Genomic DNA, 19,303 nt, shown 5'->3' with positions numbered 1-19,303 from the left:
CCACAGCAAATTTTCTTAATTATCCTGTGTCTAAACTCCTCCCCTTTGGCTGTAGACCAGTACAGCATCCACTGAAGAGTGGGCCAAAATGATTTATTAGAAAAATATGAAGCATCTAATACTGTTGTTGGATACAATTTGTTAGCAAAGGATTGCCTTCTGTTTGAAACCTTCTCCACCAGATTTCGGAGCAGCTATCACTTCTCTGTTAGATCTGACTGGATGTGCGAAGGAACAATTATGAATGACCCTAAATCGATGTGGTAAAACCAAAGCCCAACTGCTGTGCTAATTTAAACTTTGCTGGTAATTTATATGAATAATAGTTCATCTTCTGGAAGGTGACAGGTTCATTTTAAAAGGCTCTGCTAAATTCACTTTTCCTTGGCTGTATTGCAAGATATTTTTTAGAACAAAAAGGTATTAAGAATATTGATGTCTCCAGGATGACTGCAAAGGCTTTAATTAGCAATAACATTTTAGGATGACCAAGGAAACTGGCAACCATGGTCTGAGTTCTCAGAATTTTTATAATGAATAAAAGAGAAATGGAATTTAAAATAGTACCAAAATTTCAAAGATGTGACAGCTGACCCTGGTTGACTATCTGCTGTTAGAGTAGGAGAAAATTCAGAAAAAATACCTATTTGAAACCTATTTTTAGAAGGCAATCCTACATCTGGAGTAGTAAGTGAAGTCTCACCACTAATTAGTGAAAAAGACAAGTCAGTAACACCAAATTGTGGTTTATAAGCATTCAAATTTTGTCTCATAAAGCACATGGATTATATAGTTTGTATGCATTTACTTTTTCTGCCAGGCTTTCGGTAAGATTTATAGCACTAAACAAAGGGAAGGCTGTTTTTTCTTAAATAAGGATGGTACCGATTAATTCTCTGTTGTCTAAAGAATTTTAAAAGGGGTTGAGTTTATATCAAGGATGCTTTCTGTTGCGTATTGTGAGAGGAAATTCCTGGTTTGGAGAATGAGGTGCAAAGTTAGGCTGTGAAATGAGCTTTGAAGATTCTGAGGAAGGTATTTTGGAAAGGGCCTGGACATTTATCTTGAAACAGAGACTTGAACAGAGAAGCTCCATTTCCGTCTTGTATTTCTGTGGTATCTTTATTTAGAAGTTTCTCTCTAGTAACATTCAGAGCATAAATACTTTTTATAAGATGTTAGTAGCTTGGTTTGGGTTCTTTCCCAGCCCCCACTCCCCACCACCCGATGAACAGCATTCCCAGATTTCTCATAGCTTGCTGGTTTACCTAGCATGAGAGTATTTCAAAATAATTTAGGAAGCTATCCTGTTTGATGTCTTGTAAATACAGTTTATCCCACAAATACTGTTGTAGCAGAGCAAAACTGTCCTTCTGGTACAGCTAAGATAATTTGATTTGCATCTGCTCCATGTTCCTTGTCTCCTGAAACAGATACGTGTCTGCAGTTTAATGTAACTTTTTTTTTTGCTTGTTACAATACATACAATTTAGTCTCTTTTTTTTTTGTGCATTTCAGACTAATTTAAAATTGCTCTTGTGGGCTGGCCTCCTGTGTTGCTTGATTCAAAATGGATTTGCTCAGCAAGGTAAGTCACTTGATTTCATTGCAGTTGTTCAATGTTGCTTTAAAACAATACATATTTAGCAGTTATTTATGTAAATAAATACAGCATTGCTTGACAAGTGCTAATGGCAATGTCAGTGTTAGAACTTACATGTACAAAGACACAAGGAAACAGGTGAAATTCTGTTGTTGTTAGCACCTTGTTATAAATGAAGTGACTGATAGTGTTCTTTGCTAGGTGGAAGTGACTGCATAAAAGCTAATGCAAAATCATGTGGCGAATGTATACAAGCAGGACCAAATTGTGGCTGGTGTAAAAAAACAGTAAGTGTTGCAAAATTCTTTTTATGGTTTGTTTTTTCCCCCTCGGTTTCAAAATATTTGAAATACTTTAGATGTACAGAAATGTCAATTTTTATTAATAATACTTTCCTGTAGCTCTTCAATTTGATATTTATTTGTACTTAAAAATTCAGATAGTATAATTTTCCTGATGAGTATAATTGCTTTTCACAATGTGTTTGCTTCTCCTTTTCGAAATCTTAAGTGCATACAGACCCTACAGGCTGTCTCATAGTTATTTAAAGTCATTCCAGCATGGAATCTGTCTGGGTACGCTTGACTATATTCTTCCCGTGACATTAGAGTAAGAGGTAATTTTAGACAGACATAGGTGGAGCAGGGGAAGTAATTGAAGGTTTTCTTTTGTAAAAGGAAAATGTTAAAATTTTTATTTGGTGATGGTTGTCGATTTGAGGGAGGGAAGATTGGTTTGTGTGGGTGGGTGGTTTGTTTCAGTATGTAACAGTATTCTTGCGTATGTAATTAAAAATAAAATTCAGGATGTACAAAACGTAAGATAATCTTAAATTGTATGACTTAGCCAGTACATACTGAAGTGTCTTCTTCCAGTTAAAAACAGAATAAAATGTTCCACAGTTCTTCTTCGGTTTGTTATTGCAAACTGGCAAATTTGTCTGTTTCTTGATAGAGTATGATAATGTATGTATATTTCCATATAGTACCTGCTTACTATCCCTCAAACCAGCATATAAACTTTAAACATTTAATTAAACTGGCTAACTTTTAAATTTGGTCTTGAGCTGTCAGTTCTGTTGTAGGTCCTAGTCATCAAGAACTGACAAACTTTAAGATTTATTTATTTATATGGGGGCAGTGGGCAGGCAGGGGCAGGGGGGATCAGAATTGCCAGGTTTCTCAATTAGAAGCCTTATTTATTTATATGTGGTGTTAGAGATTTTTTTAAGTTAGAGGTAGTGATGATTTGTTGTTCAGAACAAAGGATTGGTTTTGCCTATGTATCTTATTTTTGGGAAATTCAATCAAAAAGTAAGAGTTGTCATCTGTCTTTCCCCTGCTCCTTCAGCATATTGCCATTATTTTGTTTTGGAGTACCAAGGTACACTTGCTCAATCTTTAATTAAATCCTTTCAAACAACAACAACAAAAAAGTAGTTAAAAGGCAGGGTAGTTGCCAAGCAGACTGTACAAATAAGTTCGTGTTATTGACAGCTCCATGAATATGAGAGCTTTTTCCACGTGCTGTCACTTCTAGAGTAGCTGATTTAAAAGGATGTCCTGCTCCTGTCAGAGGTGACATTGGGCATATTTTTTTTCTTTCATCTTGTTTATATCTTATACGCAGGTAAGTATAAGCAGGAGCAGACTCCTGGACTAAATAGTAGTCAGTGATGTATTTAGGATAATTTAACATTTCAGGACTGTGTATTTTGTTACTGAACTTTATTAAAAAAAAAGGGTGGAAGTCATTGTAAAAAGTGATACCATGGCTAGAGTATAAAAAATTGCAGATAGCTGTAGACTTGATACACTCTTGCCTGTGTTTTCTAGGACTTTTTGCAAGAAGGAGAACCAACATCTGCCCGATGTGATGACTTGGCAGCACTGAAAAGTAAAGGCTGTCCTATGGAAGATATTGAAAATCCCAGAGGTAGCAAACAGGTGCTTGAAGATAGAGAAGTAACGAATCGTAAGATAGGTGCTGCAGAGAAGCTAGATCCACAGGACATTACACAGATCCAGCCACAAAAACTAGTACTGAAACTAAGAGTCGGTAAGGACAGTTTCATTCTAGTCTTTGCATGATTTTTTTTTTTCTGCCACCACATCTGCATTTTTTGTTTTGAATGTGTAACCATTTTGTTACAGAAATTATTGTTTTTCAGATAACTTGAACGATAGCAGGGCCATTCAGGTCGCTCCCAGATGTTTATGTACTGCAAATACTGTTTGATTTTTATGAAAGGTTAGATATTATCACTTCTCAGTAGAACTTAGAGAATAGATACAGCGAGGATTGATACATATATCAGCAAGGTTAAATTGTTTTGGTTTTGATATTTTGAGGTTGGATTTTACAACGTGGCTTCTTAGAATGAAAGTGGAGGAGTGAGCAAAAACTTAGAGAAATTATGAGAGCATTTCCTTTTCCTTGAAGTATTGTCATTGCCTAAAGTCTACGTGTCTGAACTGAATGGCTTTGTTAGTTATGCAGCAAGATTTTTGGATTGCTACATAAAACACTTTCCAGAGGCTAAAGATGTGGACACAGAACTACAGTAATGAGAACAAAGTAGCTGTGCGTCATTTCCAGCCCCTAAAGAGAACTTCTATTTCATTCAAATGGGGGGGAGGGGGTGAACTTGGGCATAGTGGAAATTGTCCTTAAGGAGCGTTCCTAGGTACTGCAACACATTCAACAGCTACCTTGTATTTACTTGGAATAAGAGCCTGTAGTCAGGGTCAGCTGCTTGGTGGTGATGGCCTTAATAAATGTAAGATGGTCTGAAGAAGCTTAGCATGGTGAGGAGAGGAAAGAAATGAAAGTTATTTTGCCATTTTGTTATTGCCCCTGTTTATTTCTAAGGAGACCTCTCTGTCTGCTTCAAACCAAATTATTGTTCCTTTATTGACACAAGTTTCTTCATCAGAACATACAAGGGACCTGGGCAACCAGAACCTAATTACTCAAAAGATTATTACCCTGTGTTAATACCCCTCCTGGTCATAAGCTCTCTGAGGGACTGTGTGTTTGCAGAGGAGGATACTTGCTTTCTGTGCAGGCACCTTTAAACAGCAGCTAAGGAAAGTCTAAAGCTTTTAGGTATTGGTTATTGGGTTTTGGGTGGGGTTTTTTTGCAGGATTTTTTTTAAAGCCATGATGCACAGCTGCATGAACCATATTCATGGTCCTTCAAATGATTTCCCTAGTTTGTTAATTTTGCTCATATTAAGCAAATGTTTGCTAATTATGTATTAACCAGACCTAAGCCATAGCAATATCGCCATTTAACTTCAGTGACTCAAGGGGGTGAAGGAAAAACTATTTCTTATTTTGTATGTAATAGACAGAATACTCTCCCACTTTCCAGGGGTGAGGTTGGTAATTCTGCGTCTTTCAATGTCAGAGTGAGGCTACATGCTTCAGTTGGCAAAATTCAGGGTCTGGGATTACAATTGCAACAACTAGTAACTTGCTGTTACCTCACTGCCATTTCTGTGCTCTCAGTCTGCATTTGATGCAAATTAACTTAAATCAGTTCTGGGTGGAATGTTTCTTTTTTTATAAAACTATTTAAACGTTGGAGGGTTTTAAACTAAACCCTGAGAAATTTTGGAGTCATCTTGGATGCAAATACTGCATTAGGTCTTACAGGAACCTTGTTCAAATTACTGCAAGCATAAAGATTTGAAACGGGAGCAGCTTGGGTTTTAGCAGGCTTGAATTTTCTGTGGGGAGGTAAAATCCTTGGAAATGTAAGTCAGCATTTGAAAGAAGTACTTGAAATTTTTTTCATTGTGATTTTATGTTAAGCATTTCAATTAACAGGAGAAAAAATCACTCACCTCTACTTCAAATCCTCAGTCAGATTTTCAAAGCCTTTCCTTAAAAAGGCATTTTTCTTCCCAGTGCAGTTGTGGAATTTCTGATGGTTTCTATTTGTTGTTTAATCTATGAAACAGGGGAACCCCAAACATTTTCATTAAAATTTAAGAGAGCTGAAGACTATCCAATTGACCTTTACTATCTTATGGACCTCTCCTATTCTATGAAAGATGATTTGGAGAATGTGAAAAGTCTCGGGACAGCTCTGATGTTAGAAATGGAAAAAATAACTTCAGACTTCCGAATTGGTAAGAAAGATTTGCCTATTCTAAAAAAAAAAAAGTTTACTTCCTGATGTTTTTCACATGATTACATAGAATTTGTTGAGGAACGTATGAGTACTTGTTGATGGAGAAAGTGGAGTGTAAACAAATATGAGAACTATTTCTGATGTCAATTCAGCTATAATGCATTTGCATTCCATTGTAATATAAATGAGACTTCCGTTCTTCAACTTACGGCGTTTTTATTGCTCTGTCTTAGGCTTTGGCTCTTTTGTGGAGAAAACTGTGATGCCTTATATAAGTACAACACCAGCCAAACTCAGAAATCCTTGTACTGGTGACCAGAACTGTACAAGTCCATTTAGCTATAAAAATGTGCTCAGCCTTACCAGTGAAGGGAATAAATTCAATGAACTTGTAGGTAAACAGCACATTTCTGGGAATTTAGATTCTCCTGAAGGTGGATTTGATGCAATAATGCAGGTTGCAGTTTGTGGGGTAAGTGTGTATTTGTTTTCTTTACTGCTCTATAAGATGAAATTGTTTGAATAGAGCCTCAGTGTTTTATAGTGTCTGACATTTGAACACGTCATGCAAGCAAGACAAGACAGACTAGGCAGGCTGCATGTGCTTGCTTCTGCAGAGCCCTCTAGTGAGTGAGTGAAACCAGTAAATGTGACAGTGCCCATCACAGGTCACGTTCACAGCAGAGAGATGTGTTCCAAAGACAGTTTTTAAAATTTGCTGTAAAAGAAGAGTTAAATTCCGCTCAAAAGTGTATGAAATCCTGAGTGAGCAACTACTCTAAAATTATTTTTCAAAGCTTTGTATGCTGCTTGTAGTTGTTTCAGAACAGTTGGGTGCATTGTAACTTCTCACACAGAAGTAGATGGAAACCTGACTTTTATTGATGTTTGAAGGTCTGATCTAGATCATTGCATTCTTCTTTTGATGTTTTCGTAGTCTGACAGACCATCCTCTGTACCTGTACAACAGGGACTCCCAAAAACCTGATATCCAAGTTTATTGCTTTGTTACCGTATTATTTTTTGCCGTTGATCGGTAGAGTCAGGATTTTCTGAGACAATCTGAAGTCTTATTTTAAAAGCACAGTGTTACTTAAGCCTTCTAGGTTTTTTGTTGTTTTTTATTTTTGGTGGTAACTGGTATTTATGTGAGACTTTTATATGGTGTTCCCTCCTTAAATTAACTGGGGCTTCAACTCAATGGAAGAATTTAAAAAAAAAAATTAGCAAAGGGCAGGTTACAGAAATAGGCCCTGCAGTTGATGCTTGTGGACAGTAAAGAAGGGCAGTCCTCTGGCAAGCACTTTGCTGAGTACAAATCTGGACTAGACTGGCAAAGCCTGATGATTCTTCAGACTCTGGGCAAGCTGTAATGTTCCAATTTAAGATTGCAGCAGTGCTCTACACACTAACGTCACTCTCTGCTCAGGCTGCATGGTGGTGACAGAAGTGAACTTGGCATTAAAGAGGTGGACTGACGTGACCAATTTCTAAAACCTAGTTGCTCTTTGGATACTCCAGTGAGAACTGAACAGTCCAAAGTACATCTCAAAAAGAATATGTCTTGCCTTTGGTGAAAAAACTTGTAGCAAATGTTTTGGAGCAGACATTTAATTAAATGAAAGTGCTTTTAAGATTTAAGTGAATTATATCATTTCCAGGGTGACACTGATACAGTGTGGCTTCTCCTCTCTACCTTTTCATGCATTTATCTCTCAAGTGTTAGTCAATGCTGTAAAATACAAAGGTGTAAAATACCAAAAATCCATTTGTTTGTTTCCCAAGGAGCAAATTGGCTGGAGAAATGTTACAAGACTATTAGTGTTTTCCACAGATGCTGGATTTCACTTTGCAGGAGATGGTAAACTTGGTGGAATTGTTTTACCAAATGATGGGAAATGTCATCTGGAAGATAATATGTATACAATGAGCCACTATTACGTAAGTCTTTACATTGTATTCTAGAGAAATTAATATTTTGTGATGCTTAAGCTCAAAAAAATCTCTTTAAGTCATCTGGTACAGTTGAAGACCATTACATCTTGTGAACTTTACCCATTTACCTCTGTATTAGATCAAGTGACTTTAGCTTAACTAAAGCAGATGTGCAAAAATTAATCCAGTCTTAATTCGAAAATTTCAAGAAACAGCAACTTGCACACTATGATTTGTGGTGTTAAATTTTAACCTTTTTAATAATTAATAATCCTATGTGTCCACTGGCAAATTGTGTTGGCTCCGTTCCATTATTTTATCATTTCACTAGTCTTTGTGTTCCAAAGTAGTTTACTAGTGTAAAAAATACTGTAAAATAGAGAGCTTCTTGGCCATTTTTTTTTTTTAAAACTGCTTGAAACATTATGTTGCAAAGTTTATGGTAAAAGTATACTTCATAACATTGCCTTCATAGTTTATCGGTAGATGAGACAGAAGGAGGAAAGAAAAACATTTACTGTGTGGGGTAAACACAGTAAGCTTTACAAAGTTTGCGTGTTCATAAACTCCTAGTGTTCAGTGAATATTGTTTGATAAACACCTAAAATGAACTCAATTTTATTTAATCTTTTCTTTATGAAACAGTGCAAAAGGTAGTAACAGATAAGTCATATGAAAAAGTACTGAAGGTAATTTTCTGAGAACACTGAGATTAAAGATTTAACCTGGAGACTTTAAATGGGAGGGAATATGATAATGTTATTGTGAAAAACCAGCGCTCTCGTGGAGCATGTATGGAACATTTCAGTGTGTGCGTGTGTTTTCGGAGGTTGATTTGCCTTAGAACTGTGACATAAGCTAGGTAGTTAGAAGGCTTATATATGTTTCTAAAGCTGATTTGTATTTATGTTGCCAGAGTCTTTCTGATGTTTCCTAGCAATGTGTCCCAAATTTGAATTGCATTTTATGCTTGATTTTTTTTTTTGTAGGATTATCCCTCTATTGCTCATCTGGTACAGAAGCTTAGTGAGAACAATATTCAGACAATCTTTGCTGTTACTGAAGAGTTTCAGGCAGTTTATAAGGTAAAGATAAATAACAAGTATTTCTGGTCTTGGTACTTTTTCCATCTCAAGCAGTAAGACTGACTCAGACTTGCTCTGAAATCATTCAAACTGCCTGATTTGAAATTAAAATAATTAGGGAAGTGATAGTGGAAGTAATATTTTGGTACTTATGTTTTTAATATTAACCCTTTTTTACTTGTTCAAATAGATACTGAAAGTGTCTGTAATTTCTAAGGAGAAAGTGCACCTCCTTCTTGTCCCTCTTCATGCTTTATAGGTATGGGGGAGTGGAGAACATATTTGCAGTACTAATTTTTGTCAAGATTTTAACAGCAAAATAGCAAAGTGGGGTGTGGACACTGAATCAAGAGTCACACTTACGAAAGAACATATTTTGTCCTTTGTGGTCTATTTAGATTCCTGATGTTTAAAATTAACTAAACTGCTGGATCTGATTGTGAAATAAGAAATGACAAGGGAGAGACATATTTTAACTTGTTTTAACCTAACAAGGTAGTTTTGGGGCGGTTTTTAAACTATATTCAAATTGTAAGGTGTTTTTTTTCTTTTTTGTTGGAAATCGTCTTTTATGTGCCTATCTTTAATGCACTAGAAGTATAGTTCTTTAAGATCTTGAAGACATTGTACGTGGTCAACTTGTACAAGAGGTGTGGTCTAAGTATTCTGTTACCAAATTAAGATGAAAATGCAAAGGAGAAGAAAAGGCGGGATGTTTGTTTACATTAGTAGTGCTGAGTATAACCTCAAAAATCATGATAATCACTGAAACCACTGTAGCCTTTTTTTAAGTACTTGATCTTGACTAGTTAATCCCCTAAAGCATTGTATTACCATACAGATATTTGTAGTAGGAGTTACACTTTGTTTGATAGCAAGACTGAAATTTTCCTTCTACTTCTGTAATACTGAAAGGAATTGAAAAATCTGATACCAAAATCAGCAGTGGGAACATTGTCGTCAAACTCCAGCAATGTGATTCAGCTGATCATTGATGCATACAATGTAAGTTCAGATTTTATTTGGGTTGTATTAATTTTACTTGCTTCTAAGTTGTTATGAGGCTTTCAGGCAGATACTCCAAGTGGGATTTTTATTTTTTCTACAAAGTAGGAAGTTATTATACTAAACTATAGATTCACAGCCATTGCAGTAAAACCACATTAAACATTCAGACACTGTGGTAGTAAGAGGTTAGATGACTAGAAAGATACTCTCTTAAAACCACTTAAAACATTACAAAGAAAAAGTTACCATCCATATTTCCCTTTGAAAAAAGAAAATCCACAACCAAAACCCACACCGTTTCTTCAGCACCTTCAGTTCTCGCCTTCCTTCCACATGGAAGGTAACAGGCCATTTTGCAACCTCTTGACCCCAAACAAACTGTTTATATCAGCCTCAGGGACTTCTAAGTTTGGCCCCAAAGTGTTTTCTTCATAGCTCTGTAGTGTAAATGAGCTCCATTTCTCCTTTGGGCTACACGGGACAAACAAGTGTCTCCAGTGTCTGTGGAGACCTGCCCTGATCTCCCATAACAGGGCTCAGCCATGAGAAGGGGTCAGTCACCACAGCATGGCCGTGGGCAGCCCTGAGCTGGTGTTTCTTAACGCCAGTGTGCCTGTGAGATTGGCACTTAGACTTTGCATAGTTGGATAATGTTTTTACTTCAGCAAAATGCTTATTTGACTCAATTCAAAGTCAGCTAATAACTGTTGGTTTAGTCCCTTTCTTCAGAGGTTATCCTGGAAAACACTAAGCTGCCAAAAGGAGTGACCATCAGTTATAAGTCTTTCTGCAAGAATGGAGTGAATGACACACAAGAAGATGGAAGGAAATGTTCTAACATTTCAATTGGAGATGAGGTAATTTACAGTAGATGTGCTGCTGCTAAAATACAGAATTTGTTTAAAGTCTACAACACTCAGTCTACAACACTCAGTTTGGGTTTTTTAATAGAGCAGGCAAAACTCCTTTTACTAATGTGGCACCCCATTTATTTTTCTTTGCAGGTTAGATTTGAGATTAATGTAACAGCTAATGAATGTCCAAAGAAAGGACAAAATGAAACAATTAAAATTAAACCACTGGGATTCACTGAGGAAGTGGAAATTAATCTCCAGTTCATCTGTGAATGTCAGTGTCAAAGTGAAGGAGAACCTAATAGTCCGGCCTGTCATGAAGGAAATGGAACATTTGAATGTGGTGCATGCAGGTAAATAAATAGACATCTTGTTTATTCTGCAAAAGCGACATACAAGTCAGACCTCTTTTTCCCTAATCAGGATTTACTTGGTTTGACTAATTTTTCTTGCCTCTGGAAATAATCCTTATGTTGGAATTGATAGTATTGATCATTAGGTTGGCAGTAGTGTACAAGTCAGGATTCAGATTTGGCCTCGAGTCAGTACTTTAAAGGACTTCTAGCGCAGGAGGGACTACCTACCATCTGCCTGGTGAAGTTGTTGGTAATTTGAAAGATGGGGTGTTTGAAAGACTGAGGTGTGGCCCCCTAACTGCTTAGTATTCTGTAAGTTGAGGAATTAAGGTGCTTTGTATCCAGTATTTATGGTCCATTGCTCCATTTTGCAGTCAGTTTTTGATGTTCCTTTTAAACAAGGAAAACATATTTTCCCATCTTCGTGTAGGAAGACTTCTTACACTTGGTATCTCTGTCACTGCTGTTCCCATGGCTTCAGTTGAGGGAGAGCACATTTGTGGGTAGGAACAGCCTTTTGCTTTTGCAACAGCAGCAGTTTCCAGACTGAACCATTGTCTTGGACCCACAACAGTTTGTCAGTCACTGCTGGGAACAAGAACAACCTCTGTTTGTTCATCAATATTTTAACCTTGATAATGAGAAGCACTGATCCCTGAAGGCCACAGCTCAGCAGCTCTGCACATCATCTGCTCTCCTGCCTAATTGCTGTTCGTGGGAAATCCTTTCATTGAAAGATGACAGCAGTTACAGTGAATCGTCACTGTTACTTAAAAATAGCGTTCTGTCACATGAGAGAGGGATTAATAGTGATTATGTGGAAATTTACTTAGAGGTGGTGATACACAGTTTCTCACCTGGAACAAGTAATCAGCACAGGAGCAACTTAGTCCCATTTGCTCCAGCTGCTTCAACAATAGCTACGTAGATGTCAGCTGGCAATCTCATCTGAAGTTTCACTTGGAATACCCCTTGAGAATAGTCACTTCTAATCCTGCACTGTGTGCTGTTTTCTGCAGTCCTCTCATTGAGTGACTTTGTTTACGTTTGCAATTGCATTTTTATCTTGCAGGTGTAATGAAGGACGTATTGGAAGACTATGTGAATGTAGTACGGATGAAGTAAATAGTGAGGATATGGATGCCTATTGCAGGAGAGAGAACAGTACAGAAATATGCAGTAACAATGGAGAATGCATCTGTGGACAATGTGTGTGCAAGAAAAGAGAAAACACCAATGAAGTGTATTCTGGGAAATATTGTGAATGTGATAACTTCAACTGTGATCGATCAAATGGTTTGATTTGTGGAGGTGAGAAACTACTTCAGTGTCTTCTGCAGACAAAACTGGCCAGCAGTTTACAAATCTGTCAACTTGACCCTGTAGAGTAGTGATACTTAGCTTAAAGATTGTAGCCATTGATAACAGGGATGAGAATATCTGCAGGTTTAGTGATTGAAAACTCTGTCTGTTAATAAAACGGCTCTCTGGCCATGAACATATAGGGTGTTAATACACATTTCACCTTCCTTAATCAATCACAGCTCCAAGAATGATGTAAAGTGAACTTGACTTCTGCTGTTTATTACAGAATTATCCTCAGCTATTATAGTAAAGAATGCTGAGACAGCTGTCCTGAGGTTATAATGTTATACTGGCTCAGTGTAACCACTGCGTCAATAAAAAGAGGTAATGACATCAGCTTACTTGTAATAGTGAGTGCTTGACTTGGTGCTTGATGAGATACCAGTGAGATGCTATCTTGAGATTATCTGAAAGGTAAGTGAAGATTAGAATGTGCAAGATCCAGAAAAAATTAGAATGTCCTACAGCAGCTAGTGTCTAAATTATTTTGTCCTATAACGTCTCTGGGCTGCTTTGCACTCGGTAGGAGCATAACTGCTACCTCAGTCTTCACTGTGATACCAAAATAAAACAGAGAAACTGCTAAGCTTTAACTGAGTTATAAGAACACCTTATCTGTCTGGTTTGCTCAGAATACATTATTGCTCACCAGCTCCACAAAGGATAGGGGCAGTGGTGGTGGTCCAGAATACATGGTGACAGATAAGTATTGACTTAAACACTTTGTTCTTAATGGAGAAGGAGGGGTGTAGCCAAAGATGTTTTCATTTCATCCAGATCACCTGTATCTTGTTTCCTGTGTAGGGAGTGTGGAGAGCATAAAGTTTAGGTGGGTGGGTGAGGTCAGAAGTATGGCAACTGAATGGTAGTGTTCTAGGGAGCCAAGGTGTGTCATTTTTCTGTGTTGGGAGGTCTAAGTTGGTGCATTCATCATCTTTTTAGATCTTGCTTTATAAATTTGAACAGTGATAGGTATGAAGACAGGAGTGATCAGTGCATCTATGTACATATGAAACTGTGAACCAAAGCAGGGCTGTAATGCTCTCCACCCAGGAGATACGGCCTCCGCATTATACTGTTCTTGATCAGCTTTACCTGGTCTTGTCACTTAGTTTATGAAAGGAAATCCAAATGTAAGAATGGGAAACGAGGAGAAGCACCTGTAAGTAGTTTCTTATATTAGACTTAATTTCACTGAAATATCTTTTCAATGCACAGGAAACGGTATCTGCAAATGCAGAGTGTGCGAGTGTTTCCCCAACTTCACTGGCAGCGCGTGCGATTGTTCTTTGGATACTTTTCCATGTATGGCGTCTAATGGGCAGATTTGCAATGGAAGAGGAACCTGTGAATGTGGCACCTGTAACTGTACAGATCCCAAATTCCAAGGCCCCACATGTGAAATGTGTCAGACTTGCCTTGGTGTCTGTGCAGAGCACAAGTATGTACCTAGAAAACCAAGTCCCAGCTTCTATGCATTTGAGTTTGTGTTATTTACATGTGCAGAATTCTGAAAACAAAACTTTTTGATACTGTGGTTTGTTCTACCCTGAAATGTAGGGATATTGCATCATATCATCCCTTTAGACAGTCAGAGTGGTGGGGTGAGAATCAATAATTACAAACAAAACGTTATTAATTCAGTATTTTGATGGCTTCCAGGTTGGCAAATTATTTCTCGAATTCTTTCCCTGCTGTTTTTTATTAGGTGTAGAAATGCAAATGTTATGTCAAATCAGTTTTAACCATTCAGATTGACTTGGGCAGGTTACAGCTTTCCCCTGTTTCTTGTATATATCAAGAGCCAACCTCAGAGCTGGAGGGAGCACACAATTGTAATGTGACAGGCTGTAAAGTCCCCTCGTCTTGATCTTTTGAAATTAATGTAACAAAGGTATATGTAAACTGTGCAATTTCCAGAACAGTTAAAATGTCAGCCAAGCTTTTTGCTTAAACCTTTTATTCCAAAATACTATTGAAAAAGTCAAACTATCCTGACAGTCAAAAAACCAAACCTAGATCCGTGTGGGCCGGTGAAATTTGCATCCCTGCCTTTGGAAATCCCAGTTTTTAGAAACCAAGCATTTTCTGCATGGAAGCTTTGAAATAAGCTGTGATTGCTGGCTGGGCTGACTCCTGGCTTTGTGCAGCTGACTTTAAGGTTTTCTCTCAGTGTTTAGTACAGAATATATAGTATAGTGAAGTATACAGTATAGATACTAAATATAGTATGTTTGGTATATCGTATAGCATCCAAGCTTGACACTCAGTTTGTTCTTTTTAACCTGTCTCTTAGATACTGTTTCAGTGTAAGTATTCTGTTCCTACACTGTCTTCTCTGAGATTATTCATTTCCTAGGAGTAGGTGTTGCAACAGCTTTAGCTCTCTTTCCTTATAGAGAGTTTTGGGCGTTTTTTATGTCTTTGAAGCTCGCGGGTCATCCAGGGAAAGGGGAATTTGTTAAAGAGGGCTTTTGTTAATCACAAAGTATATAAATGTTCTGGCTTGTTAAAACAAACAAAAAACAAACAGAAAAAAGTGTCTTGCTTTATTTTTTTCCAGCCTTTGTGGCAAAAGGGTTTGTTTCCTTGGATTTTTTCCACTCTTTCTCTGATATGTTTCTTTAGATTTACTGCTAGAAACCTTCCGTAAACCTATTAAAAAGCATGATTCTGATTTGTACTTCCACAGGGACTGTGTTCAATGCAGAGCTTTCAATAAGGGAGAAAAGAAGGAAACATGCTCTCAGGAATGTATGCATTTCAATATGACACAGGTAGAAAGTCGAGACAAGCTGCCACAGCCTGGACAGCCTGATCCATTGTCTCATTGCAAAGAGAAGGATGTTGATGACTGTTGGTTCTACTTCACGTATTCTGTCAACGCAAATGGTGAAGCCAATGTCCACGTGGTCGAGACCCCAGGTATGAACATGGTGTTGCCTACTCTCCCTTTGTATCTGTGGTTAATTCCTGCAGTTGTTGTGTACTGCAGAGTAGCTCTGGTTGGTTTGCATTGAGTTAAATGCATTTGGGAATTGGTACCTGTTCTCTGAGAGCTGTGGATGTCTGGAACTTGAGTGGGTTTAGAAAACTGTAAGTCTCTCTAAATCTAGTTTTTTTCAAACCTTTAGGCTGCAGAAACAGGTTTTGTTTTTTACAAACAAGAAGTCACTTAGATACATATATTTGTTAAAGCATTTGATGTTTCCACTTGAGATACTGTACAGGCTTCTTTTACCTGTCCTGTAGCAAGTCCTAGATATCTAAATTTTGATAAAATTTTTTGGCTGGGCTTGTGGTACAAAAAAAAAAAAAAACCCACAAAATTGTGTACTGTGCTGCAAAGTGCTTGAATTATTTCATGCTGGGAGTGGTTCAGGTTGGGAAGCATCCTGACTCCTTCAGTCTGTGCATTGAGTTCTGCAGAAACCCTTGTCCAGTTTGTGATTACTGAGACTTCTGTTAGTAGAAGAGTTGGGGTTTATTTGGGAAGATTATTATTTCTTTGTCAGTCACCTTTAATAATTTTGTGTCTGTATTACTCTTTTCAACGCAATTCACTTATTTTGAAAGTACATGAGATTTTTATCCAAAGATGTATTTTTTGAAAAAAAATTAGTTCAGCAGAAATCAATTCATAAGGTGAGGAAACGCCCTAAAAAAAAAAACCTCCAAAACCAAAGCCCTGTCTGAGAAGCAGTTATTACTTCTGTCTATATTAGCTACTAATAGTAACAGCCACCTGAGGTAAACCAAGGAACACCCTTTTTCTGTAACACTGTTGATAGTGTGGGGGGACTGTCTTGCTAACCAGCATTTGTACTCTACCTGGTTTACCTCTCCAGCACCACCTTTGACTTAGAGCTGTTGCAAGTTTAAAATACAGTTGCTAGTTACTTTACTCTAATGCTCTAGCTGAGTAGTTGCAGGGATTAGCAGTGTGTAGACTTTATCATCAGAACATGATTTGTTCTATTGCTAAGATTAAACACAAATTAGAAGGATAAAAATAAGCTGGAATTACAGTCCCGGGTTTGACTAGGATAGGGTTAATTTTCACAACAGGGATGGAACCAGCCAATCGGATACTCAGTATCATACTGGTGCCTAGGCCAGTACATGTAAGGAGCCTACTGGTGGTGGCTCAGTGTGGCTGGGCTTAGCCTTGTGTATCACCCACTTCATTTTTGTTTCCTTTCTCTGTGTTGTTTCAAGGAAACTCTCCTTCTCTTAACCCCTGTTCATTCTCTCAGCTCCAGGGGTAGGAGAGACAGCAGCTGTGTAGTGCTTAGTTGCCAGCTGGGTTTAAACCATGATAGATGTACACATTCCAAAACTTCCATTATTTGAAAAGAAAATAGTATTGGTATATCCCTGATATTCAAGATACTGGCTTCAGTTCAACGTAAAATTTTAAAAGCATCTGGATATATGTTACTTCTACCATTTTGTAAAATCGTGCTTCCGTCGCTTTGCTCCTTAGAATGCCCCAGCGGCCCTGACATCATTCCCATAGTAGCTGGTGTGGTTGCAGGAATCGTTCTTATTGGACTTGCATTATTATTGATTTGGAAACTACTAATGATCATTCACGACAGAAGAGAATTTGCTAAATTTGAAAAGGAGAAGATGAATGCCAAATGGGATACGGTAAGTCAAGAGGCTTTTATCTGTATAAAAGCTACAGTAGTTGAGGAAGAAGACAAGATTTTTGTTCACGTGCCTTAAATGTTTTGGATTCCTTTTGGCCTATGGGGGAACAGAAAGAAAAAGAAAAATTTTAAACTTACTTTAAAACATGTGAAGTGTTACCATTAGCAAAGAAAAAAAAAAGGTCCCTATTAAAAAAACCCAACCCCCTTCGAGAAGCACCTCCTAGTTTAGAAAAGCAAGCAGAAATTGAAGTTGAAATAAAGTTTCAGAGGATAAATGTGATGGTGAGAGAATAGTTCAGCTTTGCCATTCTACTTCACAACGTTTATTAGAAGATGAGAGTCACTTTTGTGTAAAACTAAGGAGAAAATCTTATGCTTATGAAAGATATAAATACGCTTACAGTTTTAGTTGGATGATTTCAATGACTATTCACGAAATAGTTGCTGGCACTGATTCATTGAAATCTTCCCAGCCCCTTGTCAACAGAAGAGTATGCAATGAAAACAAGGCTGTGATCTGTCGGGTCACTGCCCCTGGAAAATTCTAGGGAAGTGCTAATCAAAAACCCTTCGCTACAGTTCTGTAGAAGGCAACACCCATGTATGCTTTATAAGAGAATTACTTCAAAAAAATGTCCTAGGAAGTCTTGTTTTTATTCAAAAAATAAATTAATTCTATGCTGGAAAATAAATATTACTAACACTTTTCTTTATATAAAGCATGATCACTTTCGGTGATAGCTGAAAATGTTACTTTTCTTTTTTTCCTGTTGAATTATTCGACACTGACCGTTTCTTTTACTTCAGCAAGAAAATCCAATATACAAGAGCCCTATTAACAATTTCAAGAATCCAAACTATGGACGTAAAGCTGGTCTCTAAGTCTCAGTTTGTATCTTCTTTCATTTTCTTCCTTTTTCTTCCCTTTGCATGTCACTTCAAACTCACTGTGTGTCACAGGCAATTAATCACGGTTTGAGTCTTGCTCTGTTTATCTACTGCTGCTTTGATTCTGGGTTTTTAAAGAACTTAGCTTGAAAATTTTTAACTTGTTTTGATAGCAAGATTGCTTACTTACTAATACTGCCAGTATAGGCTTAAAGTGTTCTACAACTGTTTTTGTGGGTTTTTGGTTTGTTGGGTTTTTTTTTTTTTTTGGCAGGGGGTGGTGTGGATAAATGTGTGGATATATAATAGAAAAGCTGTTAGGATTGTGGAGAGACACAGCGTTCAGGGGAGGGTTTGTCTTCTGTTTCCTCAAATCAGCAGTCGATGTGCTTGAAGTTGATATGTTTGCAAAACTAGTGTAGATACTCCTCAGATATCCCAGCCTATAAATATCACTGGTTTTATTAGAATAATTCTGGGAACAATCAGCCTTACAGATTTTTCTTTTTTTTTTAACTGCTTTGGCTTATTAACCTACTACAGAACTAGCCTGTATTTCAAGTGTGATATGCATATACTCTACTGATTCTACAATTAAATATGCATCTTACCTTTTCCATCCTTATTTCTATTCAAACTGCCAATATCACAGTCCTTGTAGACCTTGGGGATCTCCAGAGGAAAAAAAACATTAGTATGAGAGGAGGAAATGTTCTTGTCTCCTCTGGATGCATTTTTCCCCAGTTTCTTTGACCTTCCTAAACCCTGTCTGAACACCTCGTTTCTGTTTGGAAATGCTGACTTCAGTTCTCTTCACACCCAACGTGCGGGAGAACAGCAGTATCCAGTAGATCAAGTCAGTAAACCAGAAGCGATGGATAGGTCCCTTCTGTAGACTTTGAGGTTGCAGTTTATTGAATGCTTTAGAAGTTCTCCTCCTTCGCTGGGATCCCCAGCTGCTGGGGAAGGAGTGAGAAGAAATGATGAGATGGGGAATGGATGTCAGAGATGTTGGGAGGTAAGAAGTACAGAGATCAGATTAGAGGGGTAGGAATGAAGAAGTCAGGAATGCAGCACATTCCTTTACATATCCAAGAGATTTTTCCAGGAGCCAGTGGAAGGGCAGGGCCTGTATCTCACTCGGAAAAAGGAGAAAGCAGGATTTAAGAGTATTTAAGCTCTTATCTGTCCTTGCTGGGGAGATACCAATACTTTTTAGAGTATTCCGAGCCTTTCCTTCATGAAATTTACTTTTCTTTTTGCAATCATTTCAGTTTCCTTTGTGTCCAAAACTGATTGTAAAAATGTTCATTTTGCTTGCCACACCAACCACGCTCACCTCCTTTCCATTTTTCTTCTCAGAGTCTATTATTCCGGGGAGGAAATGGAGTTCTTGTTCTTTTCTAACAT

At 37.6% G+C, this 19,303-nt stretch overlaps 1 protein-coding gene across 1 annotated transcript; it reads left to right on the top strand.

Annotated features, from left to right (window-relative positions):
• Positions 1-1,529: 1,529 nt before the first annotated feature.
• ITGB1 (integrin, beta 1 (fibronectin receptor, beta polypeptide, antigen CD29 includes MDF2, MSK12)) lies at positions 1,530-17,078 on the top strand. Its single transcript, XM_010136123.1, has 14 exons — positions 1,530-1,588; positions 1,805-1,890; positions 3,439-3,661; positions 5,572-5,742; positions 5,978-6,216; positions 7,530-7,685; positions 8,669-8,764; positions 9,680-9,769; positions 10,489-10,629; positions 10,777-10,979; positions 12,055-12,293; positions 13,566-13,788; positions 15,040-15,272; positions 16,834-17,078. Exons 3-14 carry the CDS (start codon positions 3,514-3,516, stop codon positions 17,076-17,078), a joined length of 2,184 nt encoding a protein of 727 aa, XP_010134425.1. The 5' UTR covers positions 1,530-1,588; positions 1,805-1,890; positions 3,439-3,513.
• Positions 17,079-19,303: the final 2,225 nt, after the last annotated feature.

This window comes from Buceros rhinoceros, unplaced genomic scaffold (assembly GCF_000710305.1).
Source record: "Buceros rhinoceros silvestris isolate BGI_N320 unplaced genomic scaffold, ASM71030v1 scaffold3900, whole genome shotgun sequence".
In the NCBI taxonomy this organism is placed as follows: Eukaryota; Metazoa; Chordata; class Aves; order Bucerotiformes; family Bucerotidae; genus Buceros; species Buceros rhinoceros.
This window is presented reverse-complemented; position numbering and strand designations above follow the sequence as displayed.

What these genes read in the sequence shown, in the direction of transcription:
- ITGB1 (XM_010136123.1), top strand. Translation starts at nt 3,514, where the DNA reads ATGGAAGATATTGAAAATCCCAGAGGTAGCAAACAGGTGCTTGAAGAT. An exon ending in ATACAATGAGCCACTATTAC is followed by an intron (nt 7,686 to 8,668) that starts GTAAGTCTTTAC and finishes TTTTTTTTGTAG; the next exon opens with GATTATCCCTCTATTGCTCA. An exon ending in AAATGGTTTGATTTGTGGAG is followed by an intron (nt 12,294 to 13,565) that starts GTGAGAAACTAC and finishes TTCAATGCACAG; the next exon opens with GAAACGGTATCTGCAAATGC.